Raw genomic sequence first — 20,909 nt, 5'->3', positions numbered from 1 at the left:
AGGTATAGATCTTCTTTTGGAGGTGCTAAAAATGTTCTAAAATGGTTGCACAACTCTGTGAATACATGAAAAACTATTGAGTTGCACACTTTAATTGGGTGAATTGTGTGTTATGTGAATTATATCTTAGTAATGCTGTTAAACAAACAAATACAAAAGACCAGTGCAGATCTGCTGATGAGTTCCTACCTCAGGCCATGTCAGGGATCCTAATATCTCATGTTGACCCAGTAACTGACAAGCCCTGTGTCTCGGGATTCCCCGACCTGTCCCTTCCACCTTCTGCCCCCAACCATGGTGTTCGATGAAAAGTACGAGAGGCCTTACACGGATGTGGTCCTTTGATATGAGTTGTAGGGTAGAATGCGAGAGGTAGAGACACTGAGCAGGAGAGTTCAGAGCAGGCGCAAGGGGTCCAGGATATCAGGTGTCCTAACATTTCCTGGTAGCCTGTGAAGGGGGGCTCTGCCCACAATTCATAATACTGCCCCTCCTTCTCTCAGCCGCCAGCCCTCCTGGGCTCCCATAACCAGGTCAGAGAATACGGGCCGCTGCCTCTTGTCTCCGGTACCATTCTCTCTAGTCTACCTGCTACATCTTGCATGACTACCTCTTCAGTTGCTCACCTGCTCTTTCCTGTGTCCTCTAAGCTGCCCAGGCTTTGCTCTAATCAAGGCTTGCAAGGTGCAAACCCTTGCAGGCTCAGAGCTTAGGTGGAGCCCAGCTCTCTCTCCCTTGGTGATGTTTTCTCATCTGTATTTTCCTGTCCACTTCCTCTGACTGGCTCTGCGATTTCGACCTCCCTGTCTAGACTTGGAACCATTCACATTGCATTGCTATTGATCTGAGTCCTCCTGATTTTTGTCTCCTTCTGGACTGGAGTCCTCTTGCTGTGCTGTGGCATCTGACATGTGACATCAGAGTATGCCATGATTTAGAATTAAAGAATTACAGAGATGGTAAGGAATTTAGAGATCTCTTAGTCTGCCCTCTTTGTTTTGTAGACGAGGAAGTTGAAGTCCAGAGAGGTGAAATGAATGGCTGAGGGTCATCCAGGTCTTTCTGCTGCCCTATCCTGTTTGAGATTTAAAGTCTTACCCTGACTTTGATTATGAGTCAAAGTTTCTTTGATTGCCATTTGCTGTCTGCCAAGTTGCCAATCTGCCACGACACTAGACTTGTGCTTATGCAGATGCAGTCAATGCTGGTGGTGCCCTGCCCAGGGATCGTATCTGGTAGGAAGACCCATAGCTGTTAGCTGCTGGTAACTCAAAGCTGTTTCCTTCTCTGGATAATTGCCCTTGGCCAAAACAGTCAATTTACCTTGGAGGATACACTCTCCCTCCCCCATGCCTAGGGGCAGTCCTTGGTCAATGACTGACGGGTACAAAAGCACAGTCCCCATATCCCAATGGGGACCAACCCCAAGGTGCCATTCATGCTCCAGAGCTTCCTTTGGGATCAAACTGAAGGTAGTCTCCAGCTGAGACTACATTTTTGCAGTTTTCCCCCCTGTTCAATCCTGTTTACACCCCATACCCTCCTTTTTCCTGAGAGTACACCCTCAGTGTATCACTTGACTGGGAATTCCTGCCACAGGTTCTGGTCCTAGAGAACCCGACTTGGCATACAAGTCATGGATCATAATGTTACCTCTACCTGAGTGCAAACTAAACATCACCAGGCCTCTCCTCTCTTCAAGAACCCTCACTGGCTCCCTGTTACCTGTGGCATTAAGTCGAGACTTCATTTTCTTTAGGTTCCATACGTGCCTTCATTCAACCCACCGATCTCATTTTCTTCTTGCCCTGACTTGCACTTTCCTCTGGGTGGATGGGTTTCCTCACTGTCCCCAGTTTGTACATGTCAAAAGGATCCCTGCCTTCCCTCTTTTCTTGTCCCCTTTCCCCCTCCATTCTTCTTACTCATCCCTCTGTGCCTTCTCCATGAAGCTGAACTCTTGCTTCTCTGAATATCTGTGGTCTTCTTGTCAGTAGATGATAGGCTAGTCCAGTGCTTCCCAGTGTGGGATGGCATCTCTGATGCTACGGGAAATAATTTGGGGGTAGGCACTAAATAATCGTGAACTTAAAGTGAGAACGGTATTTCCAAATTCCATCATGGTCTTTCTTAACAGATCAAGGAAAAACCCTAACCGTAATCCTATCCTTAATTCTCAGCTTTAATTTGGTTTAACGCCCATTGTTTTCTAATTTCCATGTCTTAACAACAACAGCATCAATAGCAAAATCAGGCCTGTACCCTTCATGTTTAGTTGCCATATAATAATACTGTTTTCTTTTCATTGTATTTATTTTTATGTTTCCCTTTTATTTATGGCATGTGATAAGTGTTTTTCCATTTTGGTAATGCTATCAAGTTTCTTTCCCACACAGAAAATTGTTTTAATTAAATAAAACAAGTTGATAAGTAGAAAAATTAAGTACATAATAATTCAGAGATTTCACAAATAGGAAAAAAAATTATGAAGATGGTACAGAGTGCATTGATTCATGTGTATTATGCTTGTTTCCCAAGCTGGTTGCAAACTCTTCAAAGATAAGGATATTTTCCTATTTGTTTGATTTCTCTATCAACATTTCTATGAGAGTTTTCCCTTATTTTCTTTTATTATCTAAATCACCAGATACAGCTCTGGGCATCTAACATATACTCAATAAATTCCTGTCATTGATTGATTGTTGATCAATTGATAGGTACCTACTATCCCTCAGGCACTGTAATAGGCAATGTTAGAAGATGAGTATGTGTGGTTCCTGACTTGAAAGGAGCTTGCCCAGTGTAGTAATCCAGAGAGACAGACGGCAAAATAGACGCTATGATTTGGGTCACAAAAGAGGGAGTGGCTAATTCTTCCCTAGGCAATGGGTGAGAAAAATGTTTAGGACAGGTTCTAGAGAGGAAGAGGTGGTTAACTGGTCTTTAAATATACACAGATAGATAACAAGGTGTTGGGGGAGGGTGACAGCTGGGAAAGCATTCCTTGCAAAGGAAATGTCTGTGGTTCCACGTTTCGATTTCCGTATTGCGTGGGAGTGGGGGAAGAGTAATGGGTGGTACTGAGAGGCAGAGTGCAGGCTCCAGATGGAGAGTAGAATACAGCGGACCTTGTACCTTAGCTAAGGTGTTGGCTGTTACCCGTGGTGAGGAGGACTCATTTAAAAGTTTTACAAATGGGGTTAGCCTTGACTCAGGTTCTGAGTGTGAGGAAGATCATTCTAGTGGTCACGTGGACACCGGGCTGGTCCTGGAGGTAGGGAGGTTGTTACGGGCATCCAAGAGAAAGATGGTAGCGAGATAGTAGCAAGCGAGTTAGAGACGAGACCATGAATGTAGAAGGTGGTTATTTGCCTTTCCCTCCATCCTCCTGTATAAATTCCTAGGAAATCTAACTCAGAGGGAGATGCAGGTGATATTACATTTACTGTTTTTTTCCGGGATTGGCAACACCACCACCTGCCTGCGTGGGGTGTGGCTTTACCTTCTCACACCAGCTCACTTCTCAGTCTACACCTCCTGGCTGTGTCAGATCTCCAGGAAATCACCAGTCACCTCTAATGCCATTTTGATTTTTTCCCTTCCCTTCTGGAGTCAGGTAATCACATTCCTCCAAGGAGCTAAGCAGAGTGACTGCACTCATTTCCCTCGCGACCTGCAGGCTGGCCGGCTGCTGCCAGGCTCCCGAGACATCAGCCTGCTGCTCTCGGCCCCCCACCCCCAAGCAGGTGCTCACTCCCTTTGTACTTGCCTCATGTCAAAACCCATCAGCATAAAAGACTATTAATGAGGATAGGAAGGGACAGAGCAAAGAGGAAAACACCACAATAAGATAAAAACAGATCAATAGTGGAGCCAAACGGAGCAAAAGGTACTGAAAGCAATTCACGAGCTGTCAACTTCTCAGCAGATACAGGCAGGGTTTCTGATAATCCCAGATGGACACAGGAAGGAGAATAATGGACAAAAAGCCAAAGCAGCACATCAAGAGAAAACCGAAAGGAGGCGTTACCCAACCAAAACTCATCCTCCAGATTCCCAAAGCCAACCCGGTAATCAGCCCATTTCCGGAAAAAATCAGTTTGGCCATTCTGCCTCCTCTGGAATACCTGTGAAGAGAAAGAAAAATAAAAATGAGAAGAGATGATAAGGAAAGGAAACTGTAATTGGTCAAACTGATATAAACTGGGTTTTATATCTGCAACAAAAAACATGGCCTGATAAGGAACATCGCTGTACGGAGCTGAGCGTTTACCCCACAGCTTTCCCAGGAGATGCTCCGAGCTCCTGACAAATAGGACGGCGTGTGATGTTGACACTAATTTGCACCCCTGCAATGTAGAATGGATTCAGGATACATAAAAAGCCCCCAAACAGTGAGAGGAAATTGGCTCAGCTCTCAAATTAATCTTTTGTACCATGGAGTCCATGAAAAAGTGTTTCTCGCCAAAAGAACAGGACCGACTTCAAATCAGCAAGTAACTGTCACCGTTGTAACGCAAGCAAAGCAACTGCATATCATTCACTTTCTAAGCTGTTTAAGCACTAATTTCTTTTAACCTCCAATAAATCAGCCTCAGCTTCAATTTCCAATTATGCTTTAGGAAGGAGGCACAACTACGTCAAAAACATAAAAGTAAATGTCTCCCAAGAGCTGCGGTTAGGAGCACAGCCACCATTTAACTCTATTTAAAAACTGCTCGTCTTTGCACCATGAAAAATCCAGCCCCATGTGTTGGCCGTGCTGGGTGGCATATCTCACGGAGGTGGAGGGGCTGGGTCTCCACCCCACACTGACTCAGTTAATGCTGGACCCCTTTAGGGCAGGTTGAGGGGACCCTCATGTCTGCATGGTGCCCTGTATTGACTGGTGGGGCTGCTTGTGAGGCTGCCCTTTCTCTTCCAGTCTGTACTATCCTATCAGGCATGGGGAGGAGGACAGTGACAGAAAGTGGGAGTCCTTCTTCCTGACCACTGGTGCTCCTTGCTCTCTGTGACAGCTCTGGAGAAGAGCCTGGGAGGTCAGGGAAGAAAGGGACAGGTGTGGACTTTGCAACCAGAGATGGCTATCCATGTTCTTCCCCTCACCTGCTCTCCTATATGAAACCCTCAAATGGAAGAATCCTCATCACTTCCCACATAGAGGCTCACCAACTCCTGCAAAAGAGCCTACTTCTTGCTTCAGCAGGCAAGGTTCCTGGGCCTGTTGGAGCCATCATCCCCTTTCCCCTGTATTAACAATTCTTGCAGAGGAGCAGGAGGGAAGGCAGACACCTTGGGGCCCCTTCACTGGGCCAGGCCATTGCAGCTTTGATATGCTGATTGCTTCCTCTACCTGGCCCACCTTAAGACTGGGCTGCTGAACAAGGGACCTGAGGACAATGATGAGCCCCAAGATGGGCATTTAGGAGGTGGATGAAGGGTGCCTTCAGAAGGAAGGGTGGTGCCTTTGGATTGACAGGCTCTGAGCCAGGTGGACCAGAACACCAGGATGTTTGCAGGCAGGAAGAGCCGCCGCATGTACTTACAATCCAGCCACCCCCGTCTGTGGTCATGTCGCAGTACACCTGTAGCTTCTGGCTCAGCTCCCCACTGAGGAAGATGGTATAAACCCCACTCAGAGTGTCTCCATTCATCAAGTGCTGGGCACAGTCTTGAGGATGAGAGAACACACGCCCCCCTGCACAACAAAAGAGGCTATTTTCAGAAAGGATCTCTCTCCCACTATGCATAAGAACCCCTTGGATCAGAGTAGTTTTTGGAGGGCCTCATGAACTTCATTGAGAGCTGGAAGAAACCGTCACTGCATCTCAGACTGTGAGCTGGCTCACAGTCTGGGTCCTCCACTTCCCTATTTATTTGACTTTAGGCAATTGGCCTGACTTTCCCAGGAGACAGTTTTCTCATCAGTAAAATGGGAATAATAAAAATCTGCCCCTTGTCAAGTGAAATTATGTTAATTCAGCTAGTTATTGATTACTCAGGTAATGATTATAGATACATGTGTTAAAATAAATCACTTTGTAAGGGCTACCTTTCCAAAGAGTCAGAGGCATCTAAGCAACTCCTCCCATCATCTTCACAGCAGCCATTAAGAAATGCCCATAGAAGCCCAGCATTAGCAAGAAGATGGATGTCTCTTTCTTGTGCAAAATCATCTCTTGATTGTACTACACAACCAAATGGCCATGTTTTACAGTTCAGTTTAAGTTTAAGGAGAGGGCAGGGGAAGTAAATTGCTGCTCATCTTTCAGGGAGAACAGCCCAATTTGTAGAACAATATCTAATTAGCTGAAAGGGAAGCTTAAATCATGTGTCTTGAAGAGCTTAGTTTCAGGACAAATTTTAATGCTTAGCAGGCAGGCCAACAAGTAGAGAGCACACTGGAGGAGATTTGCTGGAATGCAGGAGCTGATAGAGCAAGTTAAAAGCAGAGCTCGCCATTTGAGAACAGTGGTTTGGGTGTTCTGTAAATATAATGATCTTCTGGGTCAATGAAGAGTGTGGTGCTATTGATGTGTTCTGCATCCTTCAATTGCTGCAGTTACAGGCTGGGTAGGTAGCTCTGGCATCAGTCACTACACTGACCCCTCGTGGCCAAACCAGCACACTACAGGTGTGATGTGGGACCACGTGGAAAGCTCGCTGGTGGGTCAGAGCAAGTGATAGCAGAATGCCACTCACAGTAGGTGACATGGCAACCTCCCTGAAAGCCCTTACCATCTAAGACTCCTGTCACATTATCAGTGAAGCACCCTGTGTTAGGAAAAAGTTGCTGGAGTTTGTAGGCTTCATGGAAGATCCCTCTGGAGGTGAGTTAACTCCTTCCAGGCACAAGGAAGGTACTTAGCTGCAGCCACATCACGGTCAATGGCAGCACCCATTTAAGGCAGTTTAAAATGAAGTCACAGCCTGCTGCAGGCGTGGTTGAACCAGGCAATAACATTTCATTTCTATGGAACCTGTACTTTACAGAGTATGTTTTATGTATGTCTAATTTTTGCAAGCAGCTTGAGAGGACGGCAGATTTTTGTAGACAAAATAATTATTTTACAGAGAAGGAAATAGCAGTCAGAAAGATCACATGACTCACTCAGGTCATGTGAACTCAGGTTTTCAGACCCCAAGTGCTCTTTGCACTCTACTGAAACAGGAAATATAATATATGATAGCGATTACTCTGTAGAAAAGGATTAAGTCATGTCTACATTTGTCTTAAGCCTATAAAGCTTCAAAGGTTAAAATTACCCCCAAAATCTCTAAGTTCAAAATAAATACCGCCCAAAACTGATTTCCTTAATAGCTATAATAAAGCTGCTAGCTTGCGTTTCCTGGGTGCCCTAGACCAATTTAAAGTTCCTGACCCCACCTATTCCTAGCAGTTACAGTTACATTTCAGGAGGAAAGTGAGAGTCACCTCCTTCATGTCTCCCTGTTGCTTTGGGAACACAGATATTTCCTGTCTTCCAGGACACTCTTAACGTGGTCCCTGCAGCAACAGGCCTCTGCCCTCCTGCCTCCTCTCCTCTTTCACTGCCTGACTCTCCCATTGTAGAATATCAGAACATAACGTCCTTCATCCTCAGCTCACTCTTGCCGTATGCACTAATAGCCCTTTCTCCTGAAGAAAGGTTTCTTCATTAGATGAACTCAGCTTCTTAAAGGAATCAGAACCCCGTCTTTCTCCTCAGTATCCAACTTGCCCTCCTAATAAAACAATATCTCCCTCCAAACCTCAAAAACAACCTCAAACAACTACACATTAAAAAATGAACCCCCCAAAAATCAGAATGGGTGAATAAATGATCTTATATGGGCTTCCTCACATTGATAATGTAGATTATTTAATATTTAGGTTATAGATACTTTTTAAAGGCTCAAACTTATTAGCTGCTTTAAAGTTAGATATGCCACACACAAACTTAGTAAACTTGGATGGCTTGTCCTAGAGAAGGGGTGCTCTTAAATATCTGAAGGACTGTCATATAAAAGAAGGACTACTGTAAATTTTAAGTCAGAAAATGTGAAAAAGCCAACTTAAAACAAAAATGTGCTCTAAGGGGTGCTGAAAGGTTGGATGGGATAAAAGTCAGTAGACTGTACCCCGGGAGAGGAAGGTTGCCTGCTCTTCCTTCCAGGCCCCCAGCACTGGGCTGGTGGGTGAAGGTGTTCACTTAACATGTGCGAGGTTGGTGCACAGAGCTGCTGGGCACTGTTACCTTCCCTTACCTTGAATGAGTTGCAAAGTCCCCTGGCTGCTTATAGATTTGATTGGCTGTAATTTAGTCCGTGGCATTCATGGAAAGATAACCAACAAGAAAACATTTTTCTTGTGCAGAATACCAGGAGGAGCAGAGCAGCTACCCAAGATTTCCACCTTCTGGGAGCCTGGAGAGGACTTGACATTGACCACGAAACCTCTGCCTTCCAGCCCCAGCCAGCGCTCAACACTGACAAAGTTTTGTCTCCCACCCAGCAGTCCTTAATCAAATTATTTCTTTTTCCCAGATGAAAGAAAGCAGATGTCAACTAATAGTTCCTGAACCCAGGACTCTATTAAAATTCAAATTCCTGGATCCTGCAGCAGATATCCTGGATTAGCATGTCAGGGGATGGGACCCGGGAATCAGTGTTAAACCAAAGCTCCTCAGATGAGTCTGAAGACCAGCTAGCTGAATTGGGAAACTGCTGGGCCATATGACCAGTTGCTGGGCTGTGGTAGGGGGATTGTCAACCTTGGATTCTATGATTTCATTTTAGTAGTCAGTAGGGTAGGTGTTACACACAAATTCAAGGAGATAAGGCCTGGAGTAAGTGAAGACCTCACAGGAAGTTAGTAGCACAGATTCGGGACCAAATGAAGAACAAGCTTCAGAGCTGTGATCACTTGCATGGGGAGTCTTCATTGTATCCTGGTCACTTTCTGCTGGCACAATTGTTGGTTTTGGTTAATGTGGCTGATTTGGGGGTGGGGGTGGTCTTGGCCTCGTCTTGCCAGCCTGGTTCCTCCCAAGGGAGGAGGAACTGCTCTTCCAGTTGGTTAAATTCTGGAATACTGCAAACAAGGAGGCAGCATCAACAGGCCTTAAAAGGTGGAAACCAGACTCCACTCTTTCTCAGGTTCATTTTTCTCTTCTGCAGAGAGGTCAACAGGAGGAACTGGTAACTGGACAGTGCCCAAAGGCTCTCTGCGTCCTGCTTACTTTGCCTGGATTCATGGGGCTGGATGGGTAAGTAGACTGAGCCTCTCAGTGCCTCTGTCTCTCTGACTCTCTGTCTCCCTGTCTCTCTCTCCCCCTCTCCAACTCTCTCCTCTCTCTCTGTCTTCCTCCATCTCTCCTTCCCAGTAGGTATGTCCTAAGTGGGCTGATCCCAAGATTTAGACTGGGTGGCATGGGAAGGGGAGGGAATAAGAGGCTCTATTTAGCCTTGAGTTTATGCCATGTGCTCCAGGTTTTACCATTAAGTCCTGCTTTGGGGGCTATTGGACTTTGGTTAAGCTAGTAATAAAGAATACTCTGGTGTGTGTTCTGCTGTGTTCACTGTGTGTGTCCTGCAGCTTGAGACCTTTCATGATACAGGGAGAGGTGATAGTCAGGGCAGGCAACACATTCCTGTCTCTCCGGATGTCACACCGTCTAATATCAGAAACTCACCTTTAACTCTAGCATAGATCATCTCGGTAACGTTTCCCAAGGCAGAAATTTCAGGGCCAAGAGCAAAGCTGGCACTGTTTTCTTCCTTTTGGTGTAATAACTGGGGCCTGGCTTGAGGAGGAGGCATTTTTTAGCACAGGCCGTGATGATTACCAAGTAAGAGGAAAGCCATGCCGAGTGATCAGGACACAAACGGTCTCATGGTTAAATGTTTTGAGATGCAACTGTGAGATCAACAGGACTGGGGCACTCACTGGAAGAAATGCTCAGAAAGCGGTTTGTGTCGGGCATCCGGAGGCTGAATGCTGAGTGGAGTGGACGGAGCTACATGACACGCAGCACAGTCAGACGGCCCCAGCTGGCTGGGGGTGAAGGAGTAGACTTCCTCTGTTCCTGCCCTGCCTCTTACTTGTTTGGTGCCTTTGGGCACCTCTTTAAAATAATCGGATTTAATGACTCTGGGGAGCTTCTGCCCACTGCCCATCCTTAGAGCAGCAGCGTCAGGACTGAAGCCACGATGTCAGAGTTTCTCTCTGAGAACAGCCTCGACAGGCTTCTCTGTAACTGCAGAGCAAAGTGTGCTCTGTAGAAGCATAAGCGACGGCCTCCAGCCACCAACACTTTGATATGATTTTTTCCAGAAATGGGTTTGTGTTTGGCTCCTACCTGGTCCCCCTTGTTGGAATTAATGGCCTACATTTTCACAGTGGCTGGCTAGACAGTGGGGGACAACCTGCAGCCACGGGTGAGAAAAGGTTACCTGTTGAACCCACATAGACTGTTGAACCAACACCTTAGCCTCCTTCCCAGCATCTTCCAATTCATTCACTAGTGTATTTATTTGATAAATATATAGGGAATGTTTGCTGGGTTCTGAACACCAGACTGGGAGATGGGGATATAACAGGAAAAAAGACACCAAAAAGACACTTTCAGGTTTCTTACACTCTGGTGGGAGAAACAGATAAATGTGAGTCTGAGTTCTTAGAGCTATGGGAAAGAGGTAAACACAGGTGCTTGTGAGAATAGGAAAGTGGGGCCTGCAAAGCAGCCCATGTCAGATGAGTGTGGGATGAGAGGCTGGCATGGAGGTAATTGGTAAGTGCCAATTAGAAAGAATTCTGATTTTAGGAACTGGTGTACAAGCCACAAATTGGTGGTAGAAAAGTGTTCCAGGGCTGTGCAAAAGTTTAAGTCCATTTCAGAAACTACAAGTTTCGCTGGGAGACAGAATGAGAGCTGGGTTGGATGGATGAGGGAGGGTCCTGGGAGGTAATCAGGGACTGGATCATGCCGTAAAAGGAAGTGGACATTCTCCTGAAGGCAGTAGGATGAAGAACCCATAGATGGATGTTAGACTCAAAGTTTTAGAAAGACCATTCTCATTGCAGTGTGGAGAATAGATTAGATGGGATAAACAACAGCTTTAGATACAGCTGAAAAACATAAATCAATTGAAGATCAGACTGAGGAACCCTCTGAGAAGGTAACAGGAAAGGATAGAGAAGGAAAACAAAGAAAAATCTAAGAGATATGGAGGACAGAATATACAACCGGCTAATAGAAATCCTAAAAAGGGAAAATAAAACAGGAGGGAATGTTTAAAGAAATAATGAAGATAAAATTCTCAGAATTAAAGATAAAATATGTAACATTTAAAGGGCTAATAGAATGTCAAACTGGAGGTGAAAAATGTAAATGATCTTCAAAAAGAAAGAGAAACATTCTAAAAGCTTCCAGAAAAAAAGATCAGATCACCTACAGAAGGACAATAGTCAGATAGATTGACACCAGACTTCTCAACACTGCGTACAAGAAGACTGTGGAATATTTTTAAATATGAAGGGTGCAAAATATCTGAATCTAGAATTTTATATCTGACCAAATTGTAATTCAAATGTGAAGTGTGATAAACTTCTTTAGGCATCTGAGGTTTAAGAAGGTCTGCCTTACAAAGTCCTTTACTGAAAATTCAGAGTAAGCATACAAATAAGAAGAGCAACAATATAAAAAGTAAGAGTGATCCAATGCCTGGGTGGAATTTCTTATCTTTGTCTTCAAAAACAAAACAAACCAACAACAATAACAACAACAAAATCCAGGCTGTATTCAAAGTATATATGTTAAATTTCACAGTAAAAAATGTATTTAAAAAAGAAAACATTCATAATGATCCAGAATCAAAATGTAGATGGTGACTGGGTGGGTGGAGCAGAGGGAGTAGGGGTGAGATGGAGTCCAGAGGGATTTCAGTCCCTGTGCAAATACTTGGATTGTTAGAGGCAAGGTAGTATATTGATACACTTAAGAAATCAATAAGGATCAATAAGCATGCATATGGATCTTAATCCACGAGCCAGTGCTTTGAAAATATTAATGAGAAATACATCACTGGCAGGACAGATTAAGAAATAGAGAAGATGAAAATAAAATACAAAAACAAAAAAATGAAAAATAGAAACTAGCTATAGATATGGTAGAGATTAAAAACAATAAAAAGGCTTTATGAAGAATTTTATACTACTAAGTTTTAAAATCCAGCTGAAGAGAATAGCTTCCTAGAGAGTTATAAAGAGTCAAAACTAGTGCAAGAAGAAATCAAGAACTTGGATCTATAACTCATTTTAAAAACTTTGAATTGGTTGTAGTCAAAGACCTCCTATTCCAAAAATGACAAAAAATCAAACAAAACAACAAATGCCCATATAGGTTTAGGGTGAGTTCTAGCTTATACAAGTTATTCCAAAAAATAGAAAAAAGAGTGAAACTGTCCAGCTCCTTTTACGAGGTTAGTGAAACATGCATTACAAAACCCGAAAAGGACATGTATATAAGAAAAGGACATGTATATAAGAAAAAAGTGTACAGGTCAATTTCATTTATGACTATAGATATGAGAACCCTAAACAAAATATTGGCTAACCAAATCCAACAGTGCATTTAAAAAGTCATATTCAGGCGGTGTTTCTCCCAGGATAGTAAAGAAATGTATCAAAAAAAATCAATGTAATCCATTTATCAATGGAATTCCCCTTATTAGTAAGCTAAAGGGTAAAAGTCATATAATTAACCAAAATGGTGCAGAAAAAAACATTTGCTAAAGTTCAACAACAGAGTTTATGACAAAATTTCTTAACTTGAAATAGAAGAAAATTCTTTAACTTGGTAAATGTTTTATAATCCAAACCTAAGCAAATAATGTTCTTGTTTATTTCAGATTGTAGCCAATTATATATTTTATTTTAGAAAAAAATGAATAGCCTTTTAAAAATCTAAAATAGACCAGAAAAGAAAAAGAAAAGAAAAGAAAAGAAAATGAAGCCTTAGAAAAGACTATGCATTTCTGGAGGTTATTCTTATGCATTATATGGATATCTCTTTTTAGTTTTTAGTGTATTGGAATAGCTAGAAGGAAATACCTGAAATTGTTGAACTGCAACCCAGTAGCCTTGATTCTTGAAGATGATTGTATAACTGTAAGTTTACGCTGTGTGACCGTGTGATTGCGAAAACTTTGTGTCTCCTACTCTCTTTATACAGTGTATGGACAGATGAGTAGAAAAATGAGGACAAAATATAAATGAATAATAGGGAGGGATGGGGGTATGGGATGTTTTGGGTGTTCTTTTTTACTTAAATTTTTACTTTTATTCTTTTTTTGTGTGTGGTAATTAAAATGTTCAAAAATTGATTGTGATGAATGCACAACTATAAAATGGTACCATGATCAATTGATTGCACACTTTGGATGATTGCATGGTGTGTGAATATATTTCAGTAAAATGGAATTTTAAAAAAAGACTATGCAACATGAAGCTTTAGTTGCTTTTCCTTTAAGAATGGGAACAAGTCAAGGATACCTAACGTTCTGGAGGCCCTAGCTAATGTGACAAGGAAAGTGGTAGAGGTATAAGGAATAGAAATATACAGCTAATGCTGTCATTATTTGTAGAGAATATGAAAGTTTAACTGAAAATACTAACAAACAACAGAAAACTACAATTAATAACAGAGTTCAGTAGGATTATTAGATACAAGATCAATATGCAAAAATCAACAGCAATTTTCTACATGAGTAATAAACAACCAGAAAATATTTTTAAAAATTAGACAAAAGTAAAAAAGCAATTAAAACTTATAGGAATTAACCAAGAACATAAAGAATGCTACAGGGAAAAATTTTACACTCTACTGAAAAACATAAGGATGATTTGAATAAATGAAGATATGTTATATACATTTAGAAGGGATGACTTAATATCATAAAAAATGTCAGCACTCATCCAATTCTCCACAAATAAAGATATTCATTATTTATTGTAATTCCAATCTAAATTCTAGTTGAATTTTTTTTGTTCTGAGAAAGTTCCACAAATAACTAAGTCTACCTAATAAAAGAAGAGAAAAGAAAGGAAACTTGTTCTACCAGATATTAAGATATAATCTACAGCCATAGATACAAAAACACAATTTTGCTAGTGTTGCCAAAAGAACAGATAAAAAGACAATGGAATAGAGAGTTCAGAGTTCGAAGACAGACCCATGCACATATGTGAATTTAATATACAGTAAAGCATCACAAATCAATGGAGAATGGAGGGATTATTTAGTAAATGATATTGGGAAAACTGACTCACTATATAAAGAAAAATAAAACCATATCCCTACCTAACACCACATAGAAAATAGACTATATGAAAAAACAAATCTAGAAAGCTAATAGAAGAGCGTATCAGAAAATATCTTTGTGGTCTTGAGCAGGGAAAGACTTCATAAGGAAAACATAAAAAGCTCAAATAATAACAGTTAACACTTACAGAGCATAGGAACACCTACAGAAAAATGAGTAAACTATAGGAACAAGAAATTTACAAAGGAAGCTCAAGGACTAAAAAGCATATGAAGAGATGTTCAAACTCAAACTCATTATTATTTAAAGAATTGCACCTAGAACAATAATATATTAATTATTCTACTAGACTGTCAAAAATCACAAAGCTAGATCATGTAAAATGCTGGCATTAGGAAATGAGAAACTTTATGCACTGCCATAGGAAATGTAGACTAATGTAACCATCTGGGAGAGCAGTACTTAGTTAAATTAAGTAAACACATAATCTATGACCCAGCAATTCTTCTTCTGGGTATACAGCCCAAAGATACTGCCTCATTGATCCATAAGTAGACACATATGAGGTATTTACTACAGCACCATATATGGTAAGTTGCAGACAATTTGATGTCCATCTTTAGGAGAGTGGAGAGATAAAATGTGATATTTGCATGCTATGCAGTATTTTGCAGCAGTCACAAGCAAATATTAAAAACAGTGCTGAGTGAAAAATATGAGAATAGGGAATGTGTTATGTGACACAATACCATTTACATGCAATAAAAATATTTATACTCAAAGCAATTTTGCAAGAACATATTTTTGAAAAACACATGCAAAGAAAAGTATATATCTCAGAATGGTTTTATATGGAAGGGGAAAGAAGAAATGGTAGCAAAAGGAAATAAATAAATGAATTAATACACAGAGAGGTATTGTTTGAGGCTAATGTTGGTAGTATGCAATAACAGGGCAGTTTGATTAATTCAAACCCCTGATCTGACCCCCATCTATCTATCCATTTTGGACATGCATGGGTATGGCTTGTTCAGTAGGATGCTTAATGCCCTACCCCCTTTCCCACAGCCAAGGCCCAAAGAGAGGGTCTCCTTTTAGGAATTTGTTTTAGTGAAGCAAGAATGTAAGCTACCTCTCAGCAGTACTTGGGAGTGAGGGGGTGTTATACAGAGTAGATAGCACTGGATAGTGATAATTAGGCTTTCCTTTCCAGCTAATGTATCTGTTAACTATGTGGATTTGCTTGATCCACCGTATATAGCCGCAAAACCCAGGGTTGGCCAATCCTCATTATTTTTCACAACTTCAAAATCTGAAGCATTTGCTAGAGTAGACTCCGGAGTTCACACTGATTGCACAAGCAGCTCAGCCTGGATGTGGGAAAGCAGGAACCAGAGCTAAGGCAATAAAAGAATGACTTTGCATTACCCATCTCTGGGTACCTCCGCAACTGATTGTCTTCACTTAACCTCAAGGTCAAGACAGCCTATTTTATAGCCTCCACAGCCTCTGAAGACAAGGTTTAGCAAGAGCCTTGTTTGTCTCTTATAGCAATAAAAAAGACAATGAAACCTGCCTCTGAGATGATCATTTCACCAAGTCTCTGCTGCCCTGCAGGGAATATTTGTTTCCTCATTTATATTCATGCCTCTAAAAGACAAGTAGACCTTGGATGAAATTTCAGGCAACAGTAAATTATAAATAATGTATCCATATTTTTTTCTCTTCCATACTACTTGTATTTAATTCCCCCCAGAGTCTTGTGCAAACACCAGAGACAAGAGGAAAGGAAGCTATTAACATGATGAAAAGAATGAAATGAGCTTATGTTATGTATCAGGAACACAACAAGGAAAGACATCTTGATCAGAGGAGGGTTTTGAGGGTTTGTGGGTGCAGGCTCTTATCTTTTCTCTCTCTCTTTGAAAATATCTCAACTCTTTTCCAGGCCATTAGGTAGGCATCTGCTTGAAATGCCTTTCTTAGCTTAGCCCCTCCAGGACGAGGTGATAGTTTGTCAATGGATGGAGACTTCTTTGGGGCCCAACTTTAAGCTCTTTGGTTCTCTAAGAAAAGGGAGTAGAAAATGTTCAGGACGATCCCCTGAGACCAGCCAGCCCTAAGAACAGGATGCTGCTAAGTGGAAAGCCCATGTACTGTCAATGAAATCTGAAAGGGAGCTGGTTTTCAAGATGAAATTAGTCTCTAAATCCATCAGCCCTTGTTGCTATCACATAGAGGCTTGGCATGTTCCTCAGACTTCTTGCTCAGCAACTGGCATCACTCTGATCCTGTGAGTAAGTGAAGATACTCTGCTCTTGGGCTTATTGGTAACACTCCCACCCCCATCCCCACCTTTAGGAAGCTGGTACCCTTGTATACTCTTCCTCCTCTGTCCTTAACAAAATTTGCTCTGGCGGGGCAGGGTGTGTGTGTGGCAAAGACAATGGGGACTCATTAACATTAATGTCAAAATGACTATGTAGACTTAGTTTATCCAGGGAAATTTGCATGTGGGGTGGCAGCACCTGAAATTAGAGGGGTTTTGGGCATCATACTTTGTAGGCGACACTTCTGCCTGTACCATCTCTGCAAAGGGATGTTGGGAATCCTGTCCTCCTGGGGATATGTTTCACCAGATACCCCTCCTCGAGCGCTCTGCAGGTGAGATTCAACTATTCAATTCAACTAACATTTATTATGTCTGCTATGTGCCAGCTTTTGTTCAACTTACTCTCACATGCAATGTTTCTGTCTGTGAACTTTCCCTTCCGTAACCAATCATTTCAGTGGATTCTGATGGATTTCCAAGACAAAGCCAGCAGGGTTTGGTATGTATCAGTGATATTTAAAATTGAGCTTTCCAGCAAAATTCTGTAAAAGCTTCCAAACCTGGACATATCTTTTCTATGTACCAGAACAGAGGTGGTAAGTCCTTCTCTGGTACCCCAAATACTATATGGAGCAGCTGGGCCAGTTTCTATGCCTTTATTGTACTGGAAATTGGGTTCTTCAATTTTCTCCTTTCTGAATTGGTTTTGGGGCCCCATGAGCCCCATGTGAGTCTTGGTCTTACAAAAAGAAACCTAAACTACACCCTGATAGTCCCTGCAGGGTTCACAAAACAAAGCCATCACCCTGGGCTCCTCTGTAGATTTCCCTATGAGTTGTTAGCCTCTGTTTATTTGGTCCTGCTGAGTCCCTGGTTGGCTTTGGGATCCCGGGTCCAACTGTTGCACATCGCTTGGTGAGGCTTCGTCTGAGACGGTGGTGCTGGGCCCAGCAGCTGGGATACTTTTACAGGCCAGGTGGATCTGCAGCAAAGCACAGCTGCAAGATACTGCAGAAATTTCAGGCACATTGTCAACCTGCTCACAACAGCTCACTGTGGCAATACTAGGACAGGAATTAAAAGCTCATACTACACTGAGCAAGCGTTGAAATCCAAGCATTTTGGGGATGGAATGATTAGTTCAAACCTAATAAATATGCAAATTGGGAGCTCTCTTCAAGTGTCTGTCATCTGTGGACTTTTTATGGGACAGAAATTCTTAATTCAGTGAAAAGCTCCAATCCATGGGTCTCTGACTAGGAGCTTGGAAAAGGGGACCATGGAGGACCCTTTAATTAATCAGTGAATGTGCAGGGAAGGGTTTGAACAAGAAGTGGGTAGCACCTTGGTTCTGAGATAAGACACCCTTTGAAAGGGCATGGAGGGTGAGCATAATTGACTTTAGCCCATAAAGAAATCAAGTGTCCTCCAAGTTTGCTTGGTAAAAACATGTCTCTGGGTTTATGCTTTGGCTGTGTGACCATGTTTTATTTTTATTTTTTAATTTAAAAATTTGCTTCTTTCTGTTGAATGTTCTCATTGCAGAAACTTTGTGAGGTACTGAAAAGTATGAAAAAGAAAGGGAAAATAGGATTCATTCACAATCTCATTACCTAAAGGACCACTGGTGGCATCTTAGTGTATTTGATTCAGTGTCCTGCTGTGTTATTTAGAACAAGTCCAGAAGCGGAGGCCCCTGGGCTGGGACTGGGGGACTTTCAGTCACCTTTCTCTGGGGATGGGGGGATGGGCTCTGGGGCATGGACAGAAATCCAACTGTCATGGTGCTCTAAGACAGAAGATATGCCTCCAGGGAATAAGGGTGTTTCTGGGAACACGCTCACACTTGCTCCACACACATGTACACCACAACCCCAGAATGAGGGGCAGGGAGAGAATTCAAGGTTTGGGCAGACTATAGATTGTTACTGTGGGAGGTGACAAAGAGGAATGATCACAGCAAGGCACCAGAGCTAGGACATTAGGGGTCAAATCCCAGTTCCCCTATTTGAGAGCTCTAGGACCTTGGGTGTGTTATCTCACCCCTCTGTAGCCCAATTTTATCATTTGTAAATAGTGAAATAGTATAGAGCACATAGGCTGTTGTGAGGATTAAATTAGATAATACATGTAAAGCAGTTGGAACAGTGCTTAGCAAATAAAACTCAAAGTTTAGATGTTAGTTTATTTGCTCTTAAAGACAAATGTTATGGATGTTTGTTCTTATACTATAAGAGCATTTTTCAAGTGTCTTCTGCTAACGCAAATGAGAAAAAGCAGGAGGAACAGCTGGATTTAGAAGTAGAAGACCTTGGTTCAAATTCTGACCCAGTCACTTACTAGCCATGGAAGTCATCTCACTTCTATGCACCTCAGTTTTGTCATCTGTGAAATGGGGACAATGAGACTTTCCTTGCCAGTTGTTGTAAGGACCGAGCTGAGACCATAGGGATGCAAAAGTGTTTTGTGTCAGGGGAAGAACCCTGGATTTGATATTGAGAGCTTGCTATGGCTATTTTTACCAGGAGAGTCTCTGAATATAGGCAGCAGAGGAAGGAGGGAAAGAATGGTCTTTGCTGCCAAGACACTTGGAAAAATTTGAACAGCAACCTGTGGTCCTTACTTGATGTGTTTAGTTTGTCCAGGTGGACAACGTATGTGCATTGCTGGTTCCTGTGATTGCCTTGGTAGTGAGAGATCCTGGCAGAGCCTTGGGAGGGGGAAGGCAGGAGTGGAGGAAATAATTTCTTTCCTTCACAGGAAGAGAGGCCTTTGAGTCTCTTTGACAGACTCCTCCCAGGTCAAGTCTCAGCAGAGGCTTCCAAGGAGCCAAACCTCACGCAGCCAGCGGGGAAGGCGGCGTCAAAATGGGTGTAACTCTCTCACCTGTGGTGAAGGCGGTGGAGGTGATGCCGCTTTGCTTGGCATCCTGGGCAGCCTGCAGGAGCACTGTGTAGCCTGTGTTCTCTGACAGGCCCTCCAGTCGGATCCAGGTGTCCTCTGCATCCACAATCAGCTCCTGCATAATGAGCCAGAGGAAGGCGGTGGAAGTCAGCAACCAGCCTGCAATATGGGGAAGTGGGGAAGGGAAGTCCAAATCCCAGGGCCAGCTAGGGTATTAAATAGAAAGCATGGCAGTGGACATTTTCACCCTCTCCATCATGCAATAACAAGAAAACCATGCAGGAGGCAGGGAGGGCAGCTGCTATATGAGATTAAGGCCAGCTCCTATCTCGCAAATGCACATTGTATAAATACATTTAGGCACTTGGATTATCGAATTCAGTGGTTTTTCAGATAGCACCGGGCTTCCTCTAGAATTGAGAAGGAAGCTGAGGAAGCAGGGTCCTAGGCCTCCCCAATTTCATAGCCGAAAGAAGCTCTGCTTAAATCTATTCTCAATATTTAGCTTCTGCATTTGCTTTCAGTTTAAAAGAGTATTCCACTGCTAATAAAAGCTTGAAAACCATTGTTCTAGATGGACTGTTTAGGCTGACCACATAAAACATACATTTGTCATCTCTTTACTGTGGACTATCTAGACATAGGTTTTATAAAGCTTATCAAGAGTGATAAAAGCCTGGTGAATTTTTAATTCAGCTCATATTTGCTTGGCTGTGTTAGTGAGAAGTAGTCCCAATACCCAATACTTATATAGACTTTGAAGCTTCTAGTGTGCTTTGCCCCATCATATTGGAAGTAGCACCATGACCTAGTGAAACTGCAGGGATAGATACCTCCATTATCTAGAGGAGAAACAGACTCAGAAAGGTTTAGTGCTTTGCCTCAACTTGTGTAGAGAATGGTAGTTGAACCAGGACTAAAACCCAGATCTTCTGGCTTGAAGACTAGCATGCAACAGCATGCTGTGCACCATTCTTTCCTTGTGGATTCTTTCCTTCCCTCTGTCCCTTATCCCCAATTTCCATTGGTTATTGGAGTTGCCTTGTTTTATGGATACGGTCTACCCCCTTTCCAGCAAGCTCTCACCTTCCGACTTCCATCAGTGGATTTGTAGGTCAAGACATAATTCTCAATTTCTGCTCTGGGAGGCTGCCAGGAGATCAGGGCACTCTGCCTGGTGACTTCACTGGCTGTCAGGTTTGCAGGAGGGTCCAGGACTGCAAAGAGGAGAGAAGAGCAGGATGTGCCTGCCTCTCCAGCTTCTCTCTATTTCATTTTAAGCACAGATATCTACTTGTCCACTCTGTGGTCACAGAGCTGAGAATACTGACTCCATTCTGGCTTGGGACAGGAGCATAAAGAGTGCTCC

At 42.6% G+C, this 20,909-nt stretch overlaps 1 protein-coding gene across 2 annotated transcripts in view; it reads right to left on the bottom strand.

Moving 5' to 3' along the window:
* The window catches only part of TNR (tenascin R), a 428,568-nt gene that overhangs the window by 9,122 nt on the left and 398,537 nt on the right, over window positions 1-20,909 (bottom strand). For both annotated transcript variants that reach the window (XM_037825290.1, XM_037825289.1), the window contains 4 exons: window positions 20,627-20,757; window positions 19,523-19,655; window positions 5,547-5,698; window positions 4,031-4,127 (listed from right to left, as the gene is read on the bottom strand). In XM_037825290.1, the coding sequence (XP_037681218.1) occupies window positions 4,031-4,127; window positions 5,547-5,698; window positions 19,523-19,655; window positions 20,627-20,757 (513 nt within the window). The remainder of the gene's footprint in view (window positions 1-4,030; window positions 4,128-5,546; window positions 5,699-19,522; window positions 19,656-20,626; window positions 20,758-20,909) is intronic.

Source organism: Choloepus didactylus, chromosome 2, assembly GCF_015220235.1.
Source record: "Choloepus didactylus isolate mChoDid1 chromosome 2, mChoDid1.pri, whole genome shotgun sequence".
NCBI lineage: Eukaryota > Metazoa > Chordata > Mammalia > Pilosa > Megalonychidae > Choloepus > Choloepus didactylus.
The sequence above is the reverse complement of the archived record's forward strand: the minus strand, read 5'-3'. Positions and strand labels throughout refer to the sequence as shown.